The sequence below is a fragment of the Schistocerca nitens genome, chromosome 7 (genome assembly GCF_023898315.1).
Source record: "Schistocerca nitens isolate TAMUIC-IGC-003100 chromosome 7, iqSchNite1.1, whole genome shotgun sequence".
NCBI lineage: Eukaryota > Metazoa > Arthropoda > Insecta > Orthoptera > Acrididae > Schistocerca > Schistocerca nitens.
The window spans coordinates 426,438,047-426,457,624 of record NC_064620.1 but is presented as its reverse complement, the minus strand read 5'-3'; the positions used below and the strand labels follow the sequence as shown (position 1 = coordinate 426,457,624).

Sequence of the window (19,578 nt, the reverse complement as noted above, 5' to 3'; positions counted from 1 at the left end):
GAGAGAGGTGGAGAGAGAGGTGGAGAGAGAGGTGGAGAGAGAGGTGGAGAGAGAGGTGGAGAGAGAGGTGGAGAGAGAGAGGTGGAGAGAGAGGTGGAGAGAGAGGTGGAGAGAGGTGAGAGAGGTGGAGAGAGAGGTGGAGAGAGAGGTGGAGAGAGAGGTGGAGAGAGAGGTGAGAGAGAGAGAGAGTGGAGAGAGAGGTGGAGAGAGAGGTGGAGAGAGAGGTGGAGAGAGAGGTGGAGAGAGAGGTGGAGAGAGAGGTGGAGAGAGAGGTGGAGAGAGAGGTGGAGAGAGAGGTGGAGAGAGAGGTGGAGAGAGAGGTGGAGAGAGAGGTGGAGAGAGAGGTGGAGAGAGAGGTGGAGAGAGAGGTGGAGAGAGAGGTGGAGAGAGAGGTGGAGAGAGAGGTGGAGAGAGAGGTGGAGAGAGAGGTGGAGAGAGAGGTGAGAGAGAGGTGGAGAGAGAGGTGGAGAGAGAGGTGGAGAGAGAGGTGGAGAGAGAGGTGGAGAGAGAGTGGAGAGAGAGGTGGGAGAGAGAGGTGGAGAGAGAGGTGGAGAGAGAGGTGGAGAGAGAGGTGGAGAGAGAGGTGGAGAGAGAGGTGGAGAGAGAGAGGTGGAGAGAGAGGTGGAGAGAGAGGTGGAGGAGAGAGGTGGAGAGAGAGGTGGAGAGAGAGGTGGGAGAGAGAGGTGGAGAGAGAGGGGTGGAGAGAGAGGTGGAGAGAGAGGTGGAGGAGAGAGGGTGGAGAGAGAGGTGGAGAGAGAGGTGGAGAGAGAGGTGGAGAGAGGTGGAGAGAGAGGTGGAGAGAGAGGTGGAGAGAGAGGTGAGAGAGAGGTGGAGAGAGAGGTGGAGAGAGAGGTGGAGAGAGAGGTGGAGAGAGAGGTGGAGAGAGAGGTGGAGAGAGAGGTGGAGAGAGAGGTGGAGAGAGAGGTGGAGAGAGAGGTGGAGAGAGAGGTGGAGAGAGAGGTGGAGAGAGAGGTGGAGAGAGAGGTGGAGAGAGAGGTGGAGAGAGAGGTGGAGAGAGAGGTGGAGAGAGAGGTGGAGAGAGAGGTGGGAGAGAGGTGAGAGAGAGGTGGAGAGAGAGGTGGAGAGAGAGGTGGAGAGAGAGGTGGAGAGAGAGGTGGAGAGAGAGGTGGAGAGAGAGGTGGGAGAGAGAGGTGGAGAGAGAGGTGGAGAGAGAGGTGAGAGAGAGGTGGAGAGAGAGGTGGAGAGAGAGGTGGAGAGAGAGGTGGAGAGAGAGGTGAGAGTGAGAGAGAGGTGGAGAGAGAGGTGGAGAGAGAGGTGGAGAGAGAGGTGGAGAGAGAGGTGGAGAGAGAGGTGGAGAGAGAGGTGGAGGAGAGGGTGGGAGAGAGGTGGAGAGAGAGGTGGAGAGAGAGGTGGAGAGAGAGGTGGAGAGAGAGGTGGAGAGAGGTGGGAGAGAGAGAGTGGAGAGAGAGGTGGAGAGAGAGGTGGAGAGAGAGGTGGAGAGAGAGGTGGAGAGAGAGGTGGAGAGAGAGGTGGAGAGAGAGGTGGAGAGAGAGGTGGAGAGAGAGGTGGAGAGAGGTGGAGAGAGGTGGAGAGAGGTGGAGAGGTGGAGAGAGGTGGAGAGAGGTGGAGAGAGGTGGAGAGAGGTGGAGAGAGGTGGAGAGAGGTGGAGAGAGGTGGAGAGAGGTGGGAGAGAGGTGGAGAGAGTGGAGAGAGGGGAGTGGTGGGAGAGGTGGGGAGAGGTGGGGAAGAGGTGGGGAGATGGGAGAGATGGGGGTGGAGAGATGGGGAGAGATGGGGAGAGATGGGGAGAGATGGGGAGAGATGGGGAGAGATGGGGAGAGATGGGGAGAGATGGGAGAGATGGGGAGAGATGGGGAGAGATGGGGAGAGATGGGGAGAGATGGGGAGAGATGGGGAGAGATGGGGAGAGATGGGGAGAGATGGGGAGAGGTGGGAGAGATGGGGAGAGATGGGGAGAGGTGGGGAGAGGTGGGAGAGGGGTGGAGAGGTGGGGAGAGGTGGGGAAGAGGTGGGGAGAGGTGGGGAGAGGTGGGAGAGATGGGTGAGAGATGGGGAGAGATGGGGAGAGATGGGGAGAGATGGGGAGAGATGGGGAGAGATGGGGGAGAGATGGGGAGAGATGGGGAGAGATGGGGAGAGATGGGGAGAGATGGGGAGAGATGGGGAGAGATGGGGAGAGATGGGGAGAGATGGGGAGAGATGGGGAGAGATGGGAGGAGATGGGGAGAGATGGGGAGAGATGGGGAGAGATGGGGAGAGATGGGGAGAGATGGGGAGAGATGGGGTGAGAGATGGGGAGAGATGGGGAGAGATGGGGAGAGATGGGGAGAGATGGGGAGAGATGGGGAGAGATGGGGAGAGATGGGGAGAGATGGGGAGAGATGGGGAGAGATGGGGAGAGATGGGGAGAGATGGGGAGAGATGGGGAGAGATGGGGAGAGATGGGGAGAGATGGGGAGAGATGGGGAGAGATGGGGAGAGATGGGGAGAGATGGGGAGAGATGGGGAGAGATGGGGAGAGATGGGGAGAGATGGGGAGAGATGGGGAGAGATGGGGAGAGATGGGGAGAGATGGGGAGAGATGGGGAGAGATGGGGAGAGATGGGGAGAGATGGGGAGAGATGGGGAGAGATGGGGAGAGATGGGGAGAGATGGGGAGAGATGGGGAGAGATGGGGAGAGATGGGGAGAGATGGGGAGAGATGGGGAGAGATGGGGAGAGATGGGGAGAGATGGGGAGAGATGGGGAGAGATGGGGAGAGATGGGGAGAGATGGGGAGAGATGGGGAGAGATGGGGAGAGATGGGGAGAGATGGGGAGAGATGGGGAGAGATGGGGAGAGATGGGGAGAGATGGGGAGAGATGGGGAGAGATGGGGAGAGATGGGGAGAGATGGGGAGAGATGGGGAGAGATGGGGAGAGATGGGGAGAGATGGGGAGAGATGGGGAGAGATGGGGAGAGATGGGGAGAGATGGGGAGAGATGGGGAGAGATGGGGAGAGATGGGGAGAGATGGGGAGAGATGGGGAGAGATGGGGAGAGATGGGGAGAGATGGGGAGAGATGGGGAGAGATGGGGAGAGATGGGGAGAGATGGGGAGAGATGGGGAGAGATGGGGAGAGATGGGGAGAGATGGGGAGAGATGGGGAGAGATGGGGAGAGATGGGAGAGATGGAGAGATGGAGAGATGGAGAGATGGAGAGATGGAGAGATGGAGAGATGGAGAGATGGAGAGATGGAGAGATGGAGAGATGGAGAGATGGAGAGATGGAGAGATGGAGAGATGGAGAGATGGAGAGATGGAGAGATGGAGAGATGGAGAGATGGAGAGATGGAGAGATGGAGAGATGGAGAGATGGAGAGATGGAGAGATGGAGAGATGGAGAGATGGAGAGATGGAGAGATGGAGAGATGGAGAGATGGAGAGATGGAGAGATGGAGAGATGGAGAGATGGAGAGATGGAGAGATGGAGAGATGGAGAGATGGAGAGATGGAGAGATGGAGAGATGGAGAGATGGAGAGATGGAGAGATGGAGAGATGGAGAGATGGAGAGATGGAGAGATGGAGAGATGGAGAGATGGAGAGATGGAGAGATGGAGAGATGGAGAGATGGAGAGATGGAGAGATGGAGAGATGGAGAGATGGAGAGATGGAGAGATGGAGAGATGGAGAGATGGAGAGATGGAGAGATGGAGAGATGGAGAGATGGAGAGATGGAGAGATGGAGAGATGGAGAGATGGAGAGATGGAGAGATGGAGAGATGGAGAGATGGAGAGATGGAGAGATGGAGAGATGGAGAGATGGAGAGATGGAGAGATGGAGAGATGGAGAGATGGAGAGATGGAGAGATGGAGAGATGGAGAGATGGAGAGATGGAGAGATGGAGAGATGGAGAGATGGAGAGATGGAGAGATGGAGAGATGGAGAGATGGAGAGATGGAGAGATGGAGAGATGGAGAGATGGAGAGATGGAGAGATGGAGAGATGGAGAGATGGAGAGATGGAGAGATGGAGAGAAGGAGATGGAGACAGGAAAGAAAGGTGGGTGGAGAGTGGGACGAGGAAGAGCTAGGCAGAGAGAAGTTGGAGGGGGGAAGGGGCAGAGGAGAGGGGGGAATGGACAGGCGAGAGTGGGGGGAATGGTCAGAGGAGAGGGGGGGAATGGACTGGGGAGAGGGGGGAGTGGACTGGGGAGAGGGGGGAGTGGACTGGGGAGAGGGGGGAGTGGACTGGGGAGAGGGGGGAGTGGACTGGGGAGAGGGGGGAGTGGACTGGGGAGAGGGGGGAGTGGACTGGGGAGAGGGGGGAGTGGACTGGGGAGAGGGGGGAGTGGACTGGGGAGAGGGGGGAGTGGACTGGGGAGAGGGGGGAGTGGACTGGGGAGAGGGGGGAGTGGACTGGGGAGAGGGGGGAGTGGACTGGGGAGAGGGGGGAGTGGACTAGGGAGAGGGGGGAGTGGACTGGGGAGAGGGGGGAGTGGACTGGGGAGAGGGGGGAGTGGACTGGGGAGAGGGGGGAGTGGACTGGGGAGAGGGGGGAGTGGACTGGGGAGAGGGGGGAGTGGACTGGGGAGAGGGGGGAGTGGACTGGGGAGAGGGGGGAGTGGACTGGGGAGAGGGGGGAGTGGACTGGGGAGAGGGGGGAGTGGACTGGGGAGAGGGGGGAGTGGACTGGGGAGAGGGGGGAGTGGACTGGGGAGAGGGGGGAGTGGACTGGGGAGAGGGGGGAGTGGACTGGGGAGAGGGGGGAGTGGACTGGGGAGAGGGGGGAGTGGACTGGGGAGAGGGGGGAGTGGACTGGGGAGAGGGGGGAGTGGACTGGGGAGAGGGGGGAGTGGACTGGGGAGAGGGGGGAGTGGACTGGGGAGAGGGGGGAGTGGACTGGGGAGAGGGGGGAGTGGACTGGGGAGAGGGGGGAGTGGACTGGGGAGAGGGGGGAGTGGACTGGGGAGAGGGGGGAGTGGACTGGGGAGAGGGGGGAGTGGACTGGGGAGAGGGGGGAGTGGACTGGGGAGAGGGGGGAGTGGACTGGGGAGAGGGGGGAGTGGACTGGGGAGAGGGGGGAGTGGACTGGGGAGAGGGGGGAGTGGACTGGGGAGAGGGGGGAATGGACTGGGGAGAGGGGGGAATGGACTGGGGAGAGGGGGGAATGGACTGGGGAGAGGGGGGAATGGACTGGGGAGAGGGGGGAATGGACTGGGGAGAGGGGGGAATGGACTGGGGAGAGGGGGAATGAACTGGGGAGAGGGGGGAATAGACTGGGGAGAGGGGGGAATGGAATAGGGGGAATGGACTGGGGAGAGGGGGGAATGGACTGGGGAGAGGGGGGAATGGACTGGGGAGAGGGGGGAATGGACTGGGGAGAGGGGGGAATGGACTGGGGAGAGGGGGGGAATGGACTGGGGAGAGGGGGGAATGGACTGGGGAGAGGGGGGAATGGACTGGGGAGAGGGGGGAATGGACTGGGGAGAGGGGGGAATGGACTGGGGAGAGGGGGGAATGGACTGGGGAGAGGGGGGAATGGACTGGGGAGAGGGGGGAATGGACTGGGGAGAGGGGGGAATGGACTGGGGAGAGGGGGGAATGGACTGGGGAGAGGGGGGAATGGACTGGGGAGAGGGGGGAATGGACTGGGGAGAGGGGGGAATGGACTGGGGAGAGGGGGGAATGGACTGGGGAGAGGGGGGAATGGACTGGGGAGAGGGGGGAATGGACTGGGGAGAGGGGGAATGGACTGGGGAGAGGGGGAATGAACTGGGGAGAGGGGGGAATAGACTGGGGAGAGGGGGGAATGGAATAAAAAGGAAAGAGGAGATTAACCAGAAGAGGGTGGAGGAAGAGATGGGCTAATAGAAGACTGGACTAAATATACACCCTGACAACGCCGGGTACTGTAATGTCCATTTCTAAAAATTAATTCTGCGCGTGCGCGTGTGTGTGAAAATCCTGCCTGTGGATTAACAATAAGAGATATCGAGTGTATATGCTTGTGAGACAAAATAATGCTTGGCCTTCAAATTTTTTAGACAGCAGCTAGGAGAAGCCTGGCTGTTCGCTTTTGCGTTTCTTGCCCTGCCCATTAGAAAGTACCAATGGTGGTCTGTAGTTGCAAATGATATCTAACATGGGGAACCGATTTTGAGGAAGCAACGTGTTGTATGTTTATTAATCCACCAGATCACACTTTTATTTCAATATTTATTGGATTACAAGTTCTATTTTTCAGATTTTCTAGCTTATAGTACGACCAGATACTTATTTTAATCAATCATACAGCACAGACTGATTATCAAATCGCGACATGTAATTTACATTTTCTAAACTTTTATCGGTCCACATCTGTTGCGCCGCTCCCAAAACCGATCTGGGACACTTACACACTTCATTCCGGTAGAGTTCTATTTCAAATATTTGAGTGAGCGGAGGTGGAAGCTAGCTCAAGGTACACAGCTAGTAAGTAAATAAAGATACCCGGATGCAACGCGATGAGCTTTCCGCCTTGTGGAGGGATACTTGCCTTGCCAGCGGCGGCCGCTTCGGCGCGTACAACGTAAAGGCGGTAGAGCTGCAGGAGGATGACGAGCGTGTTCTTGCAGGTGAAGAAGACGTTCATGTAGGAGATGATGCGGTAGTGCAGGATGAGCAGCAGCCGGAAGACGAGGAACGGCGCGTCCTGAAGCAGCATGTTGAGCGCGATGCCCCACACGTCCACCGAGCAGCAGCCGCCCCTAATGAGTAGTCGAAAAAAATAATAATTTTTTTAAAAAGTTTAGAGTTTGACGTCCCGTCACCGACGGAATCACTAGATTGCGCTGGGAAAGGAAATCTGGTGCGTTCTTTTAATCTCTCACTTGGCTAAAACTCCTAGGGAAACCACAGGAAAGTTGAACCTACGAGGGTTGGAACTTTAATAGTGGGAACTATTTATTTTCAGCTCGTTCAAAATAGATACGTGTTTCAAAGTTTTACTGACCTTCAAAGCAGTCACCAGCATTGTGTATAACCCGTTGCCAGTGATGTGGAAGTCGTAGGATACTATTAGCAGTGCCAGTTGTGTTGACGTTTCGAGCGGTGCGTTCTACTGTCCGACGAATTTGTACCAGTTCTGAAGCGAATGCCGTGAAGTGTTTCCTTCAGTTTAGAAATCGTGTTGAACTTACGAGGGCTTAAGTCAGGGGATTGCAGTAGGTGGTATAGCACTTAGCAGCCCGTCAGACAAACAAATCAGTAACAGCTTTCACTGTACGTGCTTGAGCATTGTCCTGCAAAATGGTCAAGTCCTGTCACTATGCTGTTCATTTTTGGAACACAACCTACGACCAGCTTAGAGACAGAAGTGATGACACTCTCTGCAGGACCTGACCATCATTTTGCAGGACAATGCTCAAACATGTACAGAGAAAGCTGTTACTGATTTGTTCGACTGATGTGGCTGCCAAGTGCTATACCGCCTACTGCACTCCCCTGACTTAAGCCCTCGTAAGTTCAACTCAATTTCTAAGCTGAAGGAAACACTTCACGGTATTCGCTTCAGAACTGCTACAAATTCGTCGGGCAATAGACCGCGCCGCTGAACTTTCAACACAACTGGCACTGCTAAGAGTATCCTAAGACTTCCACAACCCTGGCAACGGGTTATACACAATGCTGGTGACTACTTTGAAGGCCAGTAAAACTTTGTAACACGTATATCTTTTGTACGAGCTGTAAATAAATAGTTGCCACTATTAATGTTCCAACCCTCGTAGAACGATTTGCTTTTAGTTCTGCCAATGATCACAAAACATTTGGTTCATAGGCTATCAGTTTCGGTCAGCAACGACCATTTTCAGATCTGTTTTATATCATGTCCTAATATAATAAAGCCATAGTGACCTCGTCAACAAAATGAGGAAAGCGTAGTCGCAAATTTTCAATAGTCTAAGGACCAAAAATTTTTTGATCGTTGGTGGGAATAAAAGAAATTCGTTCTACACTTGCTGGATCACTGTTTTAGTCCGCGACCATGTAGTAACTAGTGAAGTTGAACCCTGGTCGTCGGATGGATAACTGAGCCGCTGACCTCCCGTATAGGAGTCCAGTGTGTTACGAGTGCACTGCTTCTCTCTGTTCCCCAGAAGCAGCACACTGCTCTCACCCAAGACGCGATAGTAAACCTGGACGAGGAACAGTTCAACTTTTGTGACTTTAGAACGTGGAATTTCACGTTCCAGAGCATTTTCAAGCTTGAAAGGCAGAATCACACTACTCAGATATTTGTCTCATGGAGAGCAAATTGGGCAATTAATACAAGATCGCTTTTACGTCGCAAGTAGGACTTGCGAGACACCATACTTAATTATATTATTTACAACTGAAGACCATATTTGATGGTTTTTATACTGTAACCTACTTTTTATGAATGAATACTGTTTTAAAGCAACTACACACTGATCTGTGCAACGCACGTAGTTTATGGTACGATTTGTTATAATAAAATGACGGTAAAATGCGTACTGGTTCAAATGGCTCTGAGCACTATGGGACTTAACTTCTGAGGTCATCAGTCCCCTAGAACTTAGAACTACTTAAACCTAACTAACATAAGGACTTGACAGGCATCCATGCCCGGGGCAGGATTCGAACCTGCGTACTGGTGCTTGAAGTTTTTTATTTTATTTGGTGCTTTCAGTATTATAGGCCTGCTCTGAAAGCACGCCGTTCCAGTGTACCAGTGTACTGATCATTATCGAAAGCACAGCGGTTTTGTACAATTTGCTATAGCCGAACATCAGTTAATGATGTAACAGTGGCTAAAGCCCTGACGTCATGGAAAAATCAAAAGCATACGCAAACTGCCATTTGTTCACTTTAAGGTGGTGGATGGAGACGTGGGCTAGGGTAGGATCAGTTGTTGGACCGCGTCTTATTTCTTTTATTTGCCTTCGCCTATTCTAATACACAGGGTGATACCGTAACGATGAAACAAATTTTCAGGGACCATGGAAAAGGGTATACGTTTCGGTTTGAGGTAAAGGACCCTGATCCAGAACCAACCGAGTCTAATGCGATAAGCGAAAAGCAATCTGATACTTCTCACGGTGGACTACATATGCCGGTACTGTTGTTGCTAAAATTGTAGGGTAGGCAACTTTCAGAGATGGTAGCATGGATCAAAACAAAACAATCCTTTCTTACTCGAGGCATGCTTCTACTGTAATGTAGGTCCGCAACTGTTCAGTACTGAAGAAAATGAATAAATTTTTATTTCGTCCGTCTCAGTTGCATTGCTATAAAATAGAACTGTAATAGTTACCAGTTTAGGGCTGAAAAGCCCATTCTCGAACCACACATCTCGAGATTAACTGTAATGACTCACTTAACATGGTGCCAAAAGGCAAGAACAGCTTCTGTGCAGCGAAGTATACAGTAGGGAACTGGTACCCTCATTGATCTTAGCACGTGTGTCCGTTGCAAAATCCAAAAATAACTGAGGTCATAGGGTGCAAGTGCTACTCTGTGATGAAGAGGTTAGCGCAGGAAAGGTGTCCATGGTGAGCCGAATCAAACCAGTCAGAAGGCTGAGGGCTCAAAAACTAAACAACATTTATTAAAAGTGATAAAGCGCTCTTAACGTGTATGCCTGGTAAATGCCCTGTTCACATATATGGATGGAGGTACTGGGGTGTATTACTGAATTGTATAAACATGTCTTAAATCTACAATGTCTGCCTTTATTTTTATATTCAAGGAGAAAAGAAATAATAAGCGGGTTACTTCTGGTTATGACATCTTTGCTGAAATTACGACTACAGTACTTCGCTTCATTTTTGGAGCAAAATGTTTGCCATTGCATCTCCAAAGAAGAGGTTACAAATCTAAGTTGCTTACATATCGTACGCTCTAAGTTTGTTGATCATTTCTGCTGTTTCTGCAAAATTACTTTCTGATTGGACATTCATTAACTTCTAACCGCAAATTACCGATATCTACCATTTACGCTACCGACAAGAGTATTATTTACGGAGACTAGCGACTACTCTGAGGGTTTCCTCTCACAATGTAAGCGCTTGCCTGAGATCCGGAGAGGCTGGGGCGGCGGTGACGGTGGTGGCGAGCCTGGACTTGCGCGACTTGGTGGCGGTGAGCACCACGGTGAACTGCAGCAGGCTCCACGACCAGATGGCCAGCGTCAGCAGCACCAGCACCGGGTCGCGGCTGATCGCCTCGTCCTCCAAACAAGGTGACGACATTTAAGACACACTGCAAAGAGCTCTTCAGGACCCTAACCGAACTACGCGGCTGCACATAAACACGAGAAGAACCGCACTCGTTAATTTTACTGGTGCTTGGCTTTAGCAGATTTAATTTTTGTAAATTGTTTATTCTACCATTATCTTTTTTGTGCCTTTTTAATAAATATTTGTCAGGCACACTTCTGCAAAGTATTAAGTATTTAGGACCTTTCTGAGAAGTATCAATCCTCGTTGAAGGACCAGCACCCGTCATTTTGACGGCTACGGACATGTGAGCAATAGCTTTCGGACCTATTCACAGCTATTATTGTTTGCCTTCTCGATTGGTTTACGGCATTTCCAAACCCTTTGTCAATGTGCAAGGAAGTTTCACTTCTCAAGTGATGCACTTTGTCTTGACCATATTTCAGTTTCATCACAATGTCGTTTCCAAGACGTGGTTACATTCCAAACGAAAATATCATGGTGGCTGAGTAACTGTTTTCAAGCAAGGCTAGATGCGATTTAATTCAGTGTAAGAGCAATAAACCAGACCAATCTGGATAAAGTTTTGGCTTGCAGTTGATACAAATTCCACACACATGCTGAACGGTTCTCCTTACCCAGGCAAAGATAACGAGCGCCTCCCAAGTGTTTCTGTTGTAGAGCATGTTCTAGCGCGTCTTCTACAAGCCCTTTACTTCCGCAGGAATGTAATAATTTTTCACAACCAAATGGTTTTCAGGATGTTTGAAACATAAGAGTACAAGCATTGTAGGCAGAATAAATCTAGAAGGGAAATTCCTCAGTCATGTAGCATCTTTGCACACAACTATACTCTATACATCTGCTGATATGACTAACATGCTGTCAGGGGAAAAGGAACGAATGTGCTTCTTTTGAGTTCAATGCATGACACAGCTACTAGCGATGAACAGTGTCTTCAAAAACTACCAGAATCAGTGGCCTACTAGAATGACTAGTACGTCGCTGACATTATCGACCAAATGGCTGGACTTTATACTGTGAAGTATGCATGTCGCGTCCCACGCATATTCTTTTTTCAGTATATTGGACTTGACAGCTGTTAATGCATAGGTAATCCATAAGGAAGTAATAGGTTGTAAACTATGCAGACGTCAGTTCGTATACAAGCTGCTAGAAGATTTGGCTTCAGCATGTAAGGACACAAGAGTGCAAAATTTAAAGTACACCTCCTAATACACTACTGCAACATAGCAGCGTTCGCAAGACTTGTCAAATGGGAGGATGTAGAGAGAAGAATAGGAGCATTTATATTCAAAGACAGCAAATATGTCTGTGGACCATATTTCCATATTTAGTCAACGCTAAATACACTTGTGTTAGGTGTCACAGTGTAGGAGGTAGCTTCAAATGAGCGAAATCAGGGTTACAAATATTTCCACTACTATATATTGTACTACTCAAAACTAAATTTTGTAAATCCATTTATTAACTCTAATTTAGCTACAGCACGTATCAAGTACCACTGGGAATATAAGTGTCTTTCGTACGTGAGACCTATTATTTCAGTAATCATTTGACATATCATTCGGCTTCTAACACGTATGTCTCAGTTACTTGGTGCATTGTTACATTTTACTCCGATGTGATTAACAATATTTGCAGATTTGTGACTATATACAAAGGTATTGTATTAAAAGGCTTTTTTGTAATTATTATTTAATATACAATTTCCGTATGCCTTGCATTGACATATTTTGTAATGGCATGTAAGGTATGTTCACGTGTCATTCATACGTAACTTTTCAACCGAATTGCGTCACTTGCACTCTTCATCAACAATCAGACTGACATTAGTTTCAGTCATAGGCTCCTTTCACGATTATACCGCGCTCAAAAGCGTGTATTTGTAAAACATCCATTGCACAGATTTATTGTATTTGATTACGGTGACGTATTTCTATACCAAGGGTATATTTACTGCACTTTAGACAGGTAATATGGCAATTTCTAACCTTCTCTGATCCCTATGTTATCCTTGACAAAATCAAAACCTTGCACATCGTTTATTCCCATGCTATATCGTTCTTATTAGCTTTTCGTACTGATTGTCACTTAAATTACATACTAGGATTTGTACCTGCAATACTTTTAAATATTGTTTTCTAATGTGTACTTTCACGTCCGCTTTGTTGTCGTAACATGTTTCATTAATCTATTTTGATGCTGTAACACAATCTGGGGATGGGACCAAAGAGCGAGGTCATCGGTCCCATAGGATTAGGGAACGATAGGGAAGGAAGACGGCCGTGCCAAGGAACCATCGCGGCAGTTACCTGAAGCGATTGGGAAATCACGGGAAACCCAAATCAGAATGACCGGACGCGTGTTTGAATCGACGTCCTCCCGAATGCGGGTCCAGGGTGCTAACCACTGCACCACCTCGTCCAATGGCAAAGAAAGTAATATACAAAGATCCACCTTATCGATTAGCATCTGTGTTACCCTTGAATGTATATTTGCTAAAAATTAGAATAGTTGATTTCAGACTCACTCAGTACCTGGAGTTCTTGTGGTTCACACACAATACGACATGATTATATGCTTCTAGGATGATGTCTCTAGACTGTAAAGTAGATGAAGTATTTCACAATATGGCATGCGTTTTCGATTGTATGATACAACACATATGACATACTGCATAATGCTTATGTACAAGCAAGATGGACTACTTATATAGAATTTAAATACAATTATAATGATGTTATATTTATAATAGGAGTCCGTGTTGTATATTCTTTTGTAAGTCCTTGAAAACGAGCTAACGTCAAAACTGGCCAACTGTACAACGTAATGAAGGATAATTGTACAGCCGGCCGAAGTGGCCGCGCGGTTCTGGCGCTGCAGTCTGGAGCCGCGAGACCGCTACGGTCGCAGGTTCGAATCCTGCCTCGGGCATGGATGTGTGTGATGTCCTTAGGTTAGTTAGGTTTAACTAGTTCTAAGTTCTAGGGGACTAATGACCTCAGCAGTTGAGTCCCATAGTGCTCAGAGCCATTTGAACCATTTTTTTGATAATTGTACAGCCTATTTTTCTTTCACAAAATTCTTGGATGCTATGGACCCACATATGTACAAAATATCCTTCGTATACATTTCCACAAGAAACATTGCGAATGAAACTGCGTGCAAGGGACACTGGGAGTCGGGAACCTCGCAAAAGGCCGTTGCTCACAACAGCACCTGAAGTTACGCGAATTAACTGGCGCAAAAGCCACAGAAAATGTACCGTACCTGACCCAAGGCTTGTTGCGTTGTCTGACAGGTGGCGACTGTGCTACTTTCCAAATGATGCGGTGTATGGACAGATGGCCCAGTTAGGCTTCAAATACGCACTGTGTGGCGGGTGCAGTTCAGGCCAGAGGTGATTCTGTGATGATTTTGGATGTGTTTTTAATACCATAACTTGGATCCACTTACTGTGAACATGATTGATTAGTTTGACATACTCGGTGATCTACCGTTGCTATTTGTTCATGATGACTATGCTGTAGACACTGTCTTTCAAAATGACAGTAGCCTTGTTCATAAGGCTGCACGCCTAAGTTCTGAGTTTAAACAACACTCACACTATCGTACATCGTCTACAGGATCTCATCAACTGGCTGTTGCATACCAGAAGAAACTTGTGGAATCTCTACCTCGTCGAATTGACGTTGTTATCAAGGCTGGATACAATGTTAGGAGGTATTAAGGTGGCGTCTCCAGAGAGTGACTAATTTCTTATCCGTTGTGCTTAGTGTCAATAAAACAGGAAATTACACAATTGCCGGCAACATCAGGAGTGGTATGTGTATTGTCCATTAATTATTCGGCTTGGGTCGCTGAAGGTAGCTGGATTAATATATGGCCGTCCATCACCCATCTAACTTTGGTTTGGTGAAGTGGTAGACAGGGTTTTGAGTACCTTGAAGGAGTCGAAGAACTCTATGATGTCGGCGGCGGTGCCGATGTAGACAAGCAGCAGCTGAGAGAGCTGGTCCCTCGTCAGGTCACCCTTGGGCAGCATCCAGCGGCCCAGGATGAGCGCCAGCATCAGGCACTGCTCGATCAGCGTCACCCACAGATCCGCGTCCACCTCGGGCAGTGTCAGCTTCACCTGTCGCGCCACACCACATAGACACAAACCTTCGACGTGGGGCGAAACTTCTCGACCAAAAGTCGCTACAAAAGCTTTTTGTGTGGCTAGATTTTACTTACAAAATGTTTTAAATGCTGTGGGCTAGGTGACCTACGTAACACTCCAAATCCTGTATAGTAGAAAAACAGGTTTGATCCCACCGTGGAGAAAACGATCACTAAAAGTCAGCTGTTCAAGGAACCTCGCTGCTATCGATATTAGAGTGGCTTGGCGCACCTTGTCGAGCATTACCTCTGGCCAAGGTGAAAGTGGGGCAGTATCAGTTAGTGCGGGGCCTCAGTCACAATTTGCCTGTGAACGAGAACGATTGGAGTGTGTTGGAGATTAGCCAGCATAAATACGACCTCACCGAGGTTCCATAACTAGGCCGCATCGGTAGTGTCGAGCCTCTGACAATGAGTACAGGCCATCTGTCATTTGCTTGCCGCCATGTACTGCTCCGTACTCGTACAGCAGACTGACGCGTATCTAGAGCGTGGCTTAACAGTGTTTAAGCGACGTTGCGGCCAGTAATTGTTCAGTTTTGAGTGACATTGCTTAGGAGGCGTGTGGTTATTCCATGTACCAGCGACGTCGTTTTAAGCTGTCCTGTCCATTATGGTGCTGTACTTGTAGGTGGTATCTTTTTGGTCATGTTCATGTCGAGTATTGCATCACGTTAGTGTTCTCTTCTACTGTGAATCTATCTTGTTAAACTACCAGGTTATCAAAAAGTCAGTATAAATTTGAAAACGGAATAAATCACGGAATAATGTAGATAGAGAGGTACAAATTGACACATGCTTGGAATGACATGGGGTTTTATTAGAACCAAAAAAATACAAACGTTCAAAAAATGTCTGACAGATGGCGCTTCATCTGATCAGAACAGCAATAATTAGCATAACAAAGTAAGACAAAGCAAAGATGATGTTCTTTACAGGAAATGCTCAATATGTCCACCATCATTCCTCAAAAATAGTTGTAGTAGAGGAATAATGTTGTGAACAACACTGTAAAGCATGTTCGGAATTATCGTGAGGCATTGGCGTCGGATGTTGTCCTTCAGCATCCCTAGAGATGTCGGTCGATCACGATACACTTGCGACTTCAGGTAACCCCAAAGCCAATAATCGCACGGACTGAGGTCTGGGGACCTGGGAGGCCAAGCATGACGAAAGTGGCTCTGAGCACACGATCACCACCAAACGACGCGCGCTAGAGATCTTTCACGCGTCTAGCAATATGGGGTGGAGCGCCATCCTGCATAAACATCGTACGTTACAGCAGGTGTTTATCAGCCAGGCTGGGGATGATGTGATTCTGTAACATATCGGCGTACCTCTCAACCGTCACGGTAGCAGTTACAAAACCAGAATCAGGCATTTCCTCGAAGAAAAAAGGCCCGATAACGGTAGATGTGGTAAATACAACCCATACCGTGACTTTCTCGTCGTGCAATGGAGTTTCTATGACAATTCTAGGATTTTCGGTAGCCCAAATTCTGCAGTTGTGGGCGTTGACAGACGCTCGGAGCGTGAAATGAGCTTCGTCGGTCCACAACACGTTACTCAACCAATCATCATCTTCTGCCATCTTTTGAAACGCCCACACCGAAAATGCCCTCCGCTTCACTAAATCGCCAGGTAACAGTTCATGATGCCGATAGATTTTGTACGGATAGCATCGGAGGGTACGCGTAAGTACCAACCAAACTGTGGTGTCACTGCCAGACACCACACTTGCTAGGTGGTAGCTTAAATCGGCCGCGGTCCATTAGTACATGTCGGACCCGCGTGTCGCCACTGTGTGATCGCAGACCGAGCGCCACCACACGGCAGGTCTCGAGCGACGTACGAGAACTCGCCCCAGTTGTACGACGACGTTGCTAGCGACTATACTGACGAAGCCTTTGCTCTCATTTGCCGAGAGACAGAATAGCCTTCAGCTAAGTTAATGGCTACGACTTAGCAAGGCGCCAATTGTATCAGTGCATGTATCTTACGAGTCTCATTTGTATAGTCAAGAGAGATGTACCAAAGGAAGCATTAAAAGTTAAGTATATTACAAAGCTACGTATTTTCTTTATAGCAGTCATAACTTATCCTGTTCCAGACTTGACGCCAGTCGGCGTGTGTGTACGCGTGCCTTTCGGCTTCCTCGTCAGTGTGGCGTGACTAGCTTGTTACGCCACAACACAAACAGTAGTGTATGGAATGCCGGTGCGACGTGCGACTGCACGAGCGCTGACTTCCCCGTGCATAGACGAACCCGCTACAGTCTCCATTTCTTCCTAAACTGTCTCAGCAGCATTACGCCTTGTGCCCGGTCAGCCAATAAGGGGTCTATCGTCTAAACAATCCGTGGCTTCGAACTTCGCAATCATTCTTGGCACAGCTGCATTTGTCAACGGACCTTTACCCGCTCGAATCCCCTTACTATGGTGATAGGATCGTAACGCTGAACTAGCACATTCCCCATTCTGATAATTCAGCTTCACTAAAAGCGCCTTTTCAGGTAACGCCAACATGCTGCGACTGCTGGTGCATCTGATTCTCTCTCTCATTACAGCTCCTTTTATACACGATTGTCATGCGCAGTCACTGACGTTTTGCTGTCCAGCGCCATGTCGGACATTTTGTGAACTTTGTTTCTTTTTTGTTCTAATAAACTCCCATGTCATTCCAAGCATGTGTGTCAATTTTTACCCCTCTATCTACATTATTCCGTGGTTTATTAAGTTTTCAAATTTATACTGACTTTCTGATCACCCGGTATGTAAGTTTAACTGTATCTAGTACACGTGAGGGTTTGGTTTACGATGGCAAGATTTTTCCTACTACTTCACTATTTTAATTAATATTAGCTTTGGCATCTTTCTTGTTCATTATTTATATTTTTAATTGGTGAAATCAAATCAGATTTTTCTTGGGTTATGGAAGGAGCCCCAGCCGTTCCTTTTAAATGTTTTGTGCGCTGGTAGCGCCGACAGTGTATACAGATGGTGCCAAAGTACAGGGCTATTACAAATGATTGAAGCGATTTCATAAATTCACTGTAGCTCCATTCATTGACATATGGTCACGATACACTACAGATACGTAGGAAAACTCATAAAGTTTTGTTCGGCTGAAGCCGCACTTCAGGTTTCTGCTGCCAGAGCGCTCGAGAGTGCAGTGAGACAAAATGGCGACAGGAGCCGAGAAAGCGTATGACGTGCTTGAAATGCACTCATCATCAGTCAGTCATAACAGTGCAACGACACTTCAGGACAAAGTTCAACATAGATCCACCAACTGATAACTCCATTCGGCGATGGTATGCGCAGTTTAAAGCTTCTGGATGCCTCTGTAAGGGTAAATCAACGGGTCGGCCTGCAGTGAGCGAAGAAACGGTTGAACGCGTGCGGGCAAGTTTCACGCGTAGCCCGCGGAAGTCGACGAATAAAGCAAGCAGGGAGCTAAACGTACCACAGCCGACGGTTTGTAAAATCTTACGGAAAAGGCTAAAGCAGAAGCCTTACCGTTTACAATTGCTACAAGCCCAGACACCCGATGACAAAGTCATACGCTTTGAATTTTCGGCGCGGTTGCAACAGCTCATGGAAGAGGATGCGTTCAGTGCGAAACTTGTTTTCAGTGATGAAGCAACATTTTTTCTTAATGGTGAAGTGTTTAAACCTCCTCTACCAAGAAACGTGCCAGAACTGCGAGCTCGCATCAACGATGCTTTCGAACTCATTGATGGGGACATGCTGCGCCGAGTGTGGGAAGAACTTGATTATCGGCTTGATGTCTGCCGAATCACTAAAGGGGCACATACCGAACATTTGTGAATGCCTAAAAAAACTTTTTGAGTTTTTGTATGTGTGTGCAAAGCATTGTGAAAATATCTCAAATAATAAAGTTGTTGTAGAGCTGTGAAATCGCTTCAATCATTTGTAATAACCCTGTATATGAGAGCGCTATCATGATTCAATGTTTAATTTGATGGTCACCAGATATTTGTTTTGTAACCGTTCCACTGAGCTAAGGTTTAGAGTGCTTCTTGCACTAGGGCTATATGGAGCGCTTAAGATCTAAGAGACGATTTGATATATCTTTTAAGTGGCTATGTGAAGCGTTTAAGATTTGTAATATAATTTGACATGTGTTTCTATGTATGTTTTAATATTTGTCTAAGGTATGGAGAACGAAGTAGTAAATATTGTTTGCGATTGGTAAGATCAAAGATTTAACTTACTGGCCAATGTGACCAAATACAAAATGCCTATTAAACTAGGTCATGACTAACTTTTTATACCTGGGATTCACAGTCATGTAGAACTTTATAAAGGACATATTTACGCCAGTGACTGTAACACTTTCTTTATTTCACAATTGCTTAAAGCCACAAAAATCTGCGCTTGATAAGAGGCCAAGGCCGAAATTGCAATCGTGAAATAAAGGAAGTGTTACAGTCACTGGCATAAATATGTCTTTTACGAGCCATGACTGATGGTTGTAAAATCGCTCTTGCCACCAAATGTAACGTGGTGAGAAACAGCAGAGCATTCCATGCCTTACAAATGGAAAACAATCTTCACATGACGGAAACAAGTATGTGCCTCTTACCAATTCCTCCTAGAAAAGGAAATAGCTTGTACTGATTGTGGAAGTATTCAATAACCCGCAAATTTTTTAATTTGGCACATATAATTTTAACGTGCTGTAGATTTCAAACCATGCACAGACGCAAGACACGCAAGTCACCTTGCGTGGCACGAGCAATTGGTGCCCTGCATCCTCAGCAAATTCAAAATAATGTACAACAATTAAACAATTTTTTTCAGCCTTCAGTTGCAAGGTAATTTTATTCGTTTACCTAGGTTTCGATTCCAGTAATGGAATCTTCTTCAGAACCTATAAATTAAACCACATACAGACATATGTTACTACTACAATGCATTATCAGTCTAATGTTGAATATTAAAGAAATTGGGATACTTACAAAAATTAAATTATTTTGTGAGCCAAACTCTGGCCATGTCACAGATTAAAAAGTAACATTAACGACGCATAATCATAAGATTATGTCAGTCAAAATTAACACCATTGAGGCGAACGTGGACGCTACGCCGGCCAGAAATAAGGACCACACGTAAGCGGCTCGAAAACTGGCGTTGTGAGCCGTTACGCGGCGAGGCTGGCCGCGGCCAAGCGCATGCGCAAGCGCAG

General features: G+C 48.2%; 1 protein-coding gene across 1 annotated transcript in view; it reads right to left on the bottom strand.

Moving 5' to 3' along the window:
• Positions 1-19,578, bottom strand: part of LOC126195671 (transmembrane protein 26) — a 95,031-nt gene that overhangs the window by 47,170 nt on the left and 28,283 nt on the right. Inside the window, exons 3-5 of the mRNA XM_049934297.1 lie at positions 14,150-14,341; positions 10,037-10,194; positions 6,501-6,711 (exon numbers count right to left, since the gene is read on the bottom strand). Of these exons, the coding sequence (XP_049790254.1) occupies positions 6,501-6,711; positions 10,037-10,194; positions 14,150-14,341 (561 nt within the window). The remainder of the gene's footprint in view (positions 1-6,500; positions 6,712-10,036; positions 10,195-14,149; positions 14,342-19,578) is intronic.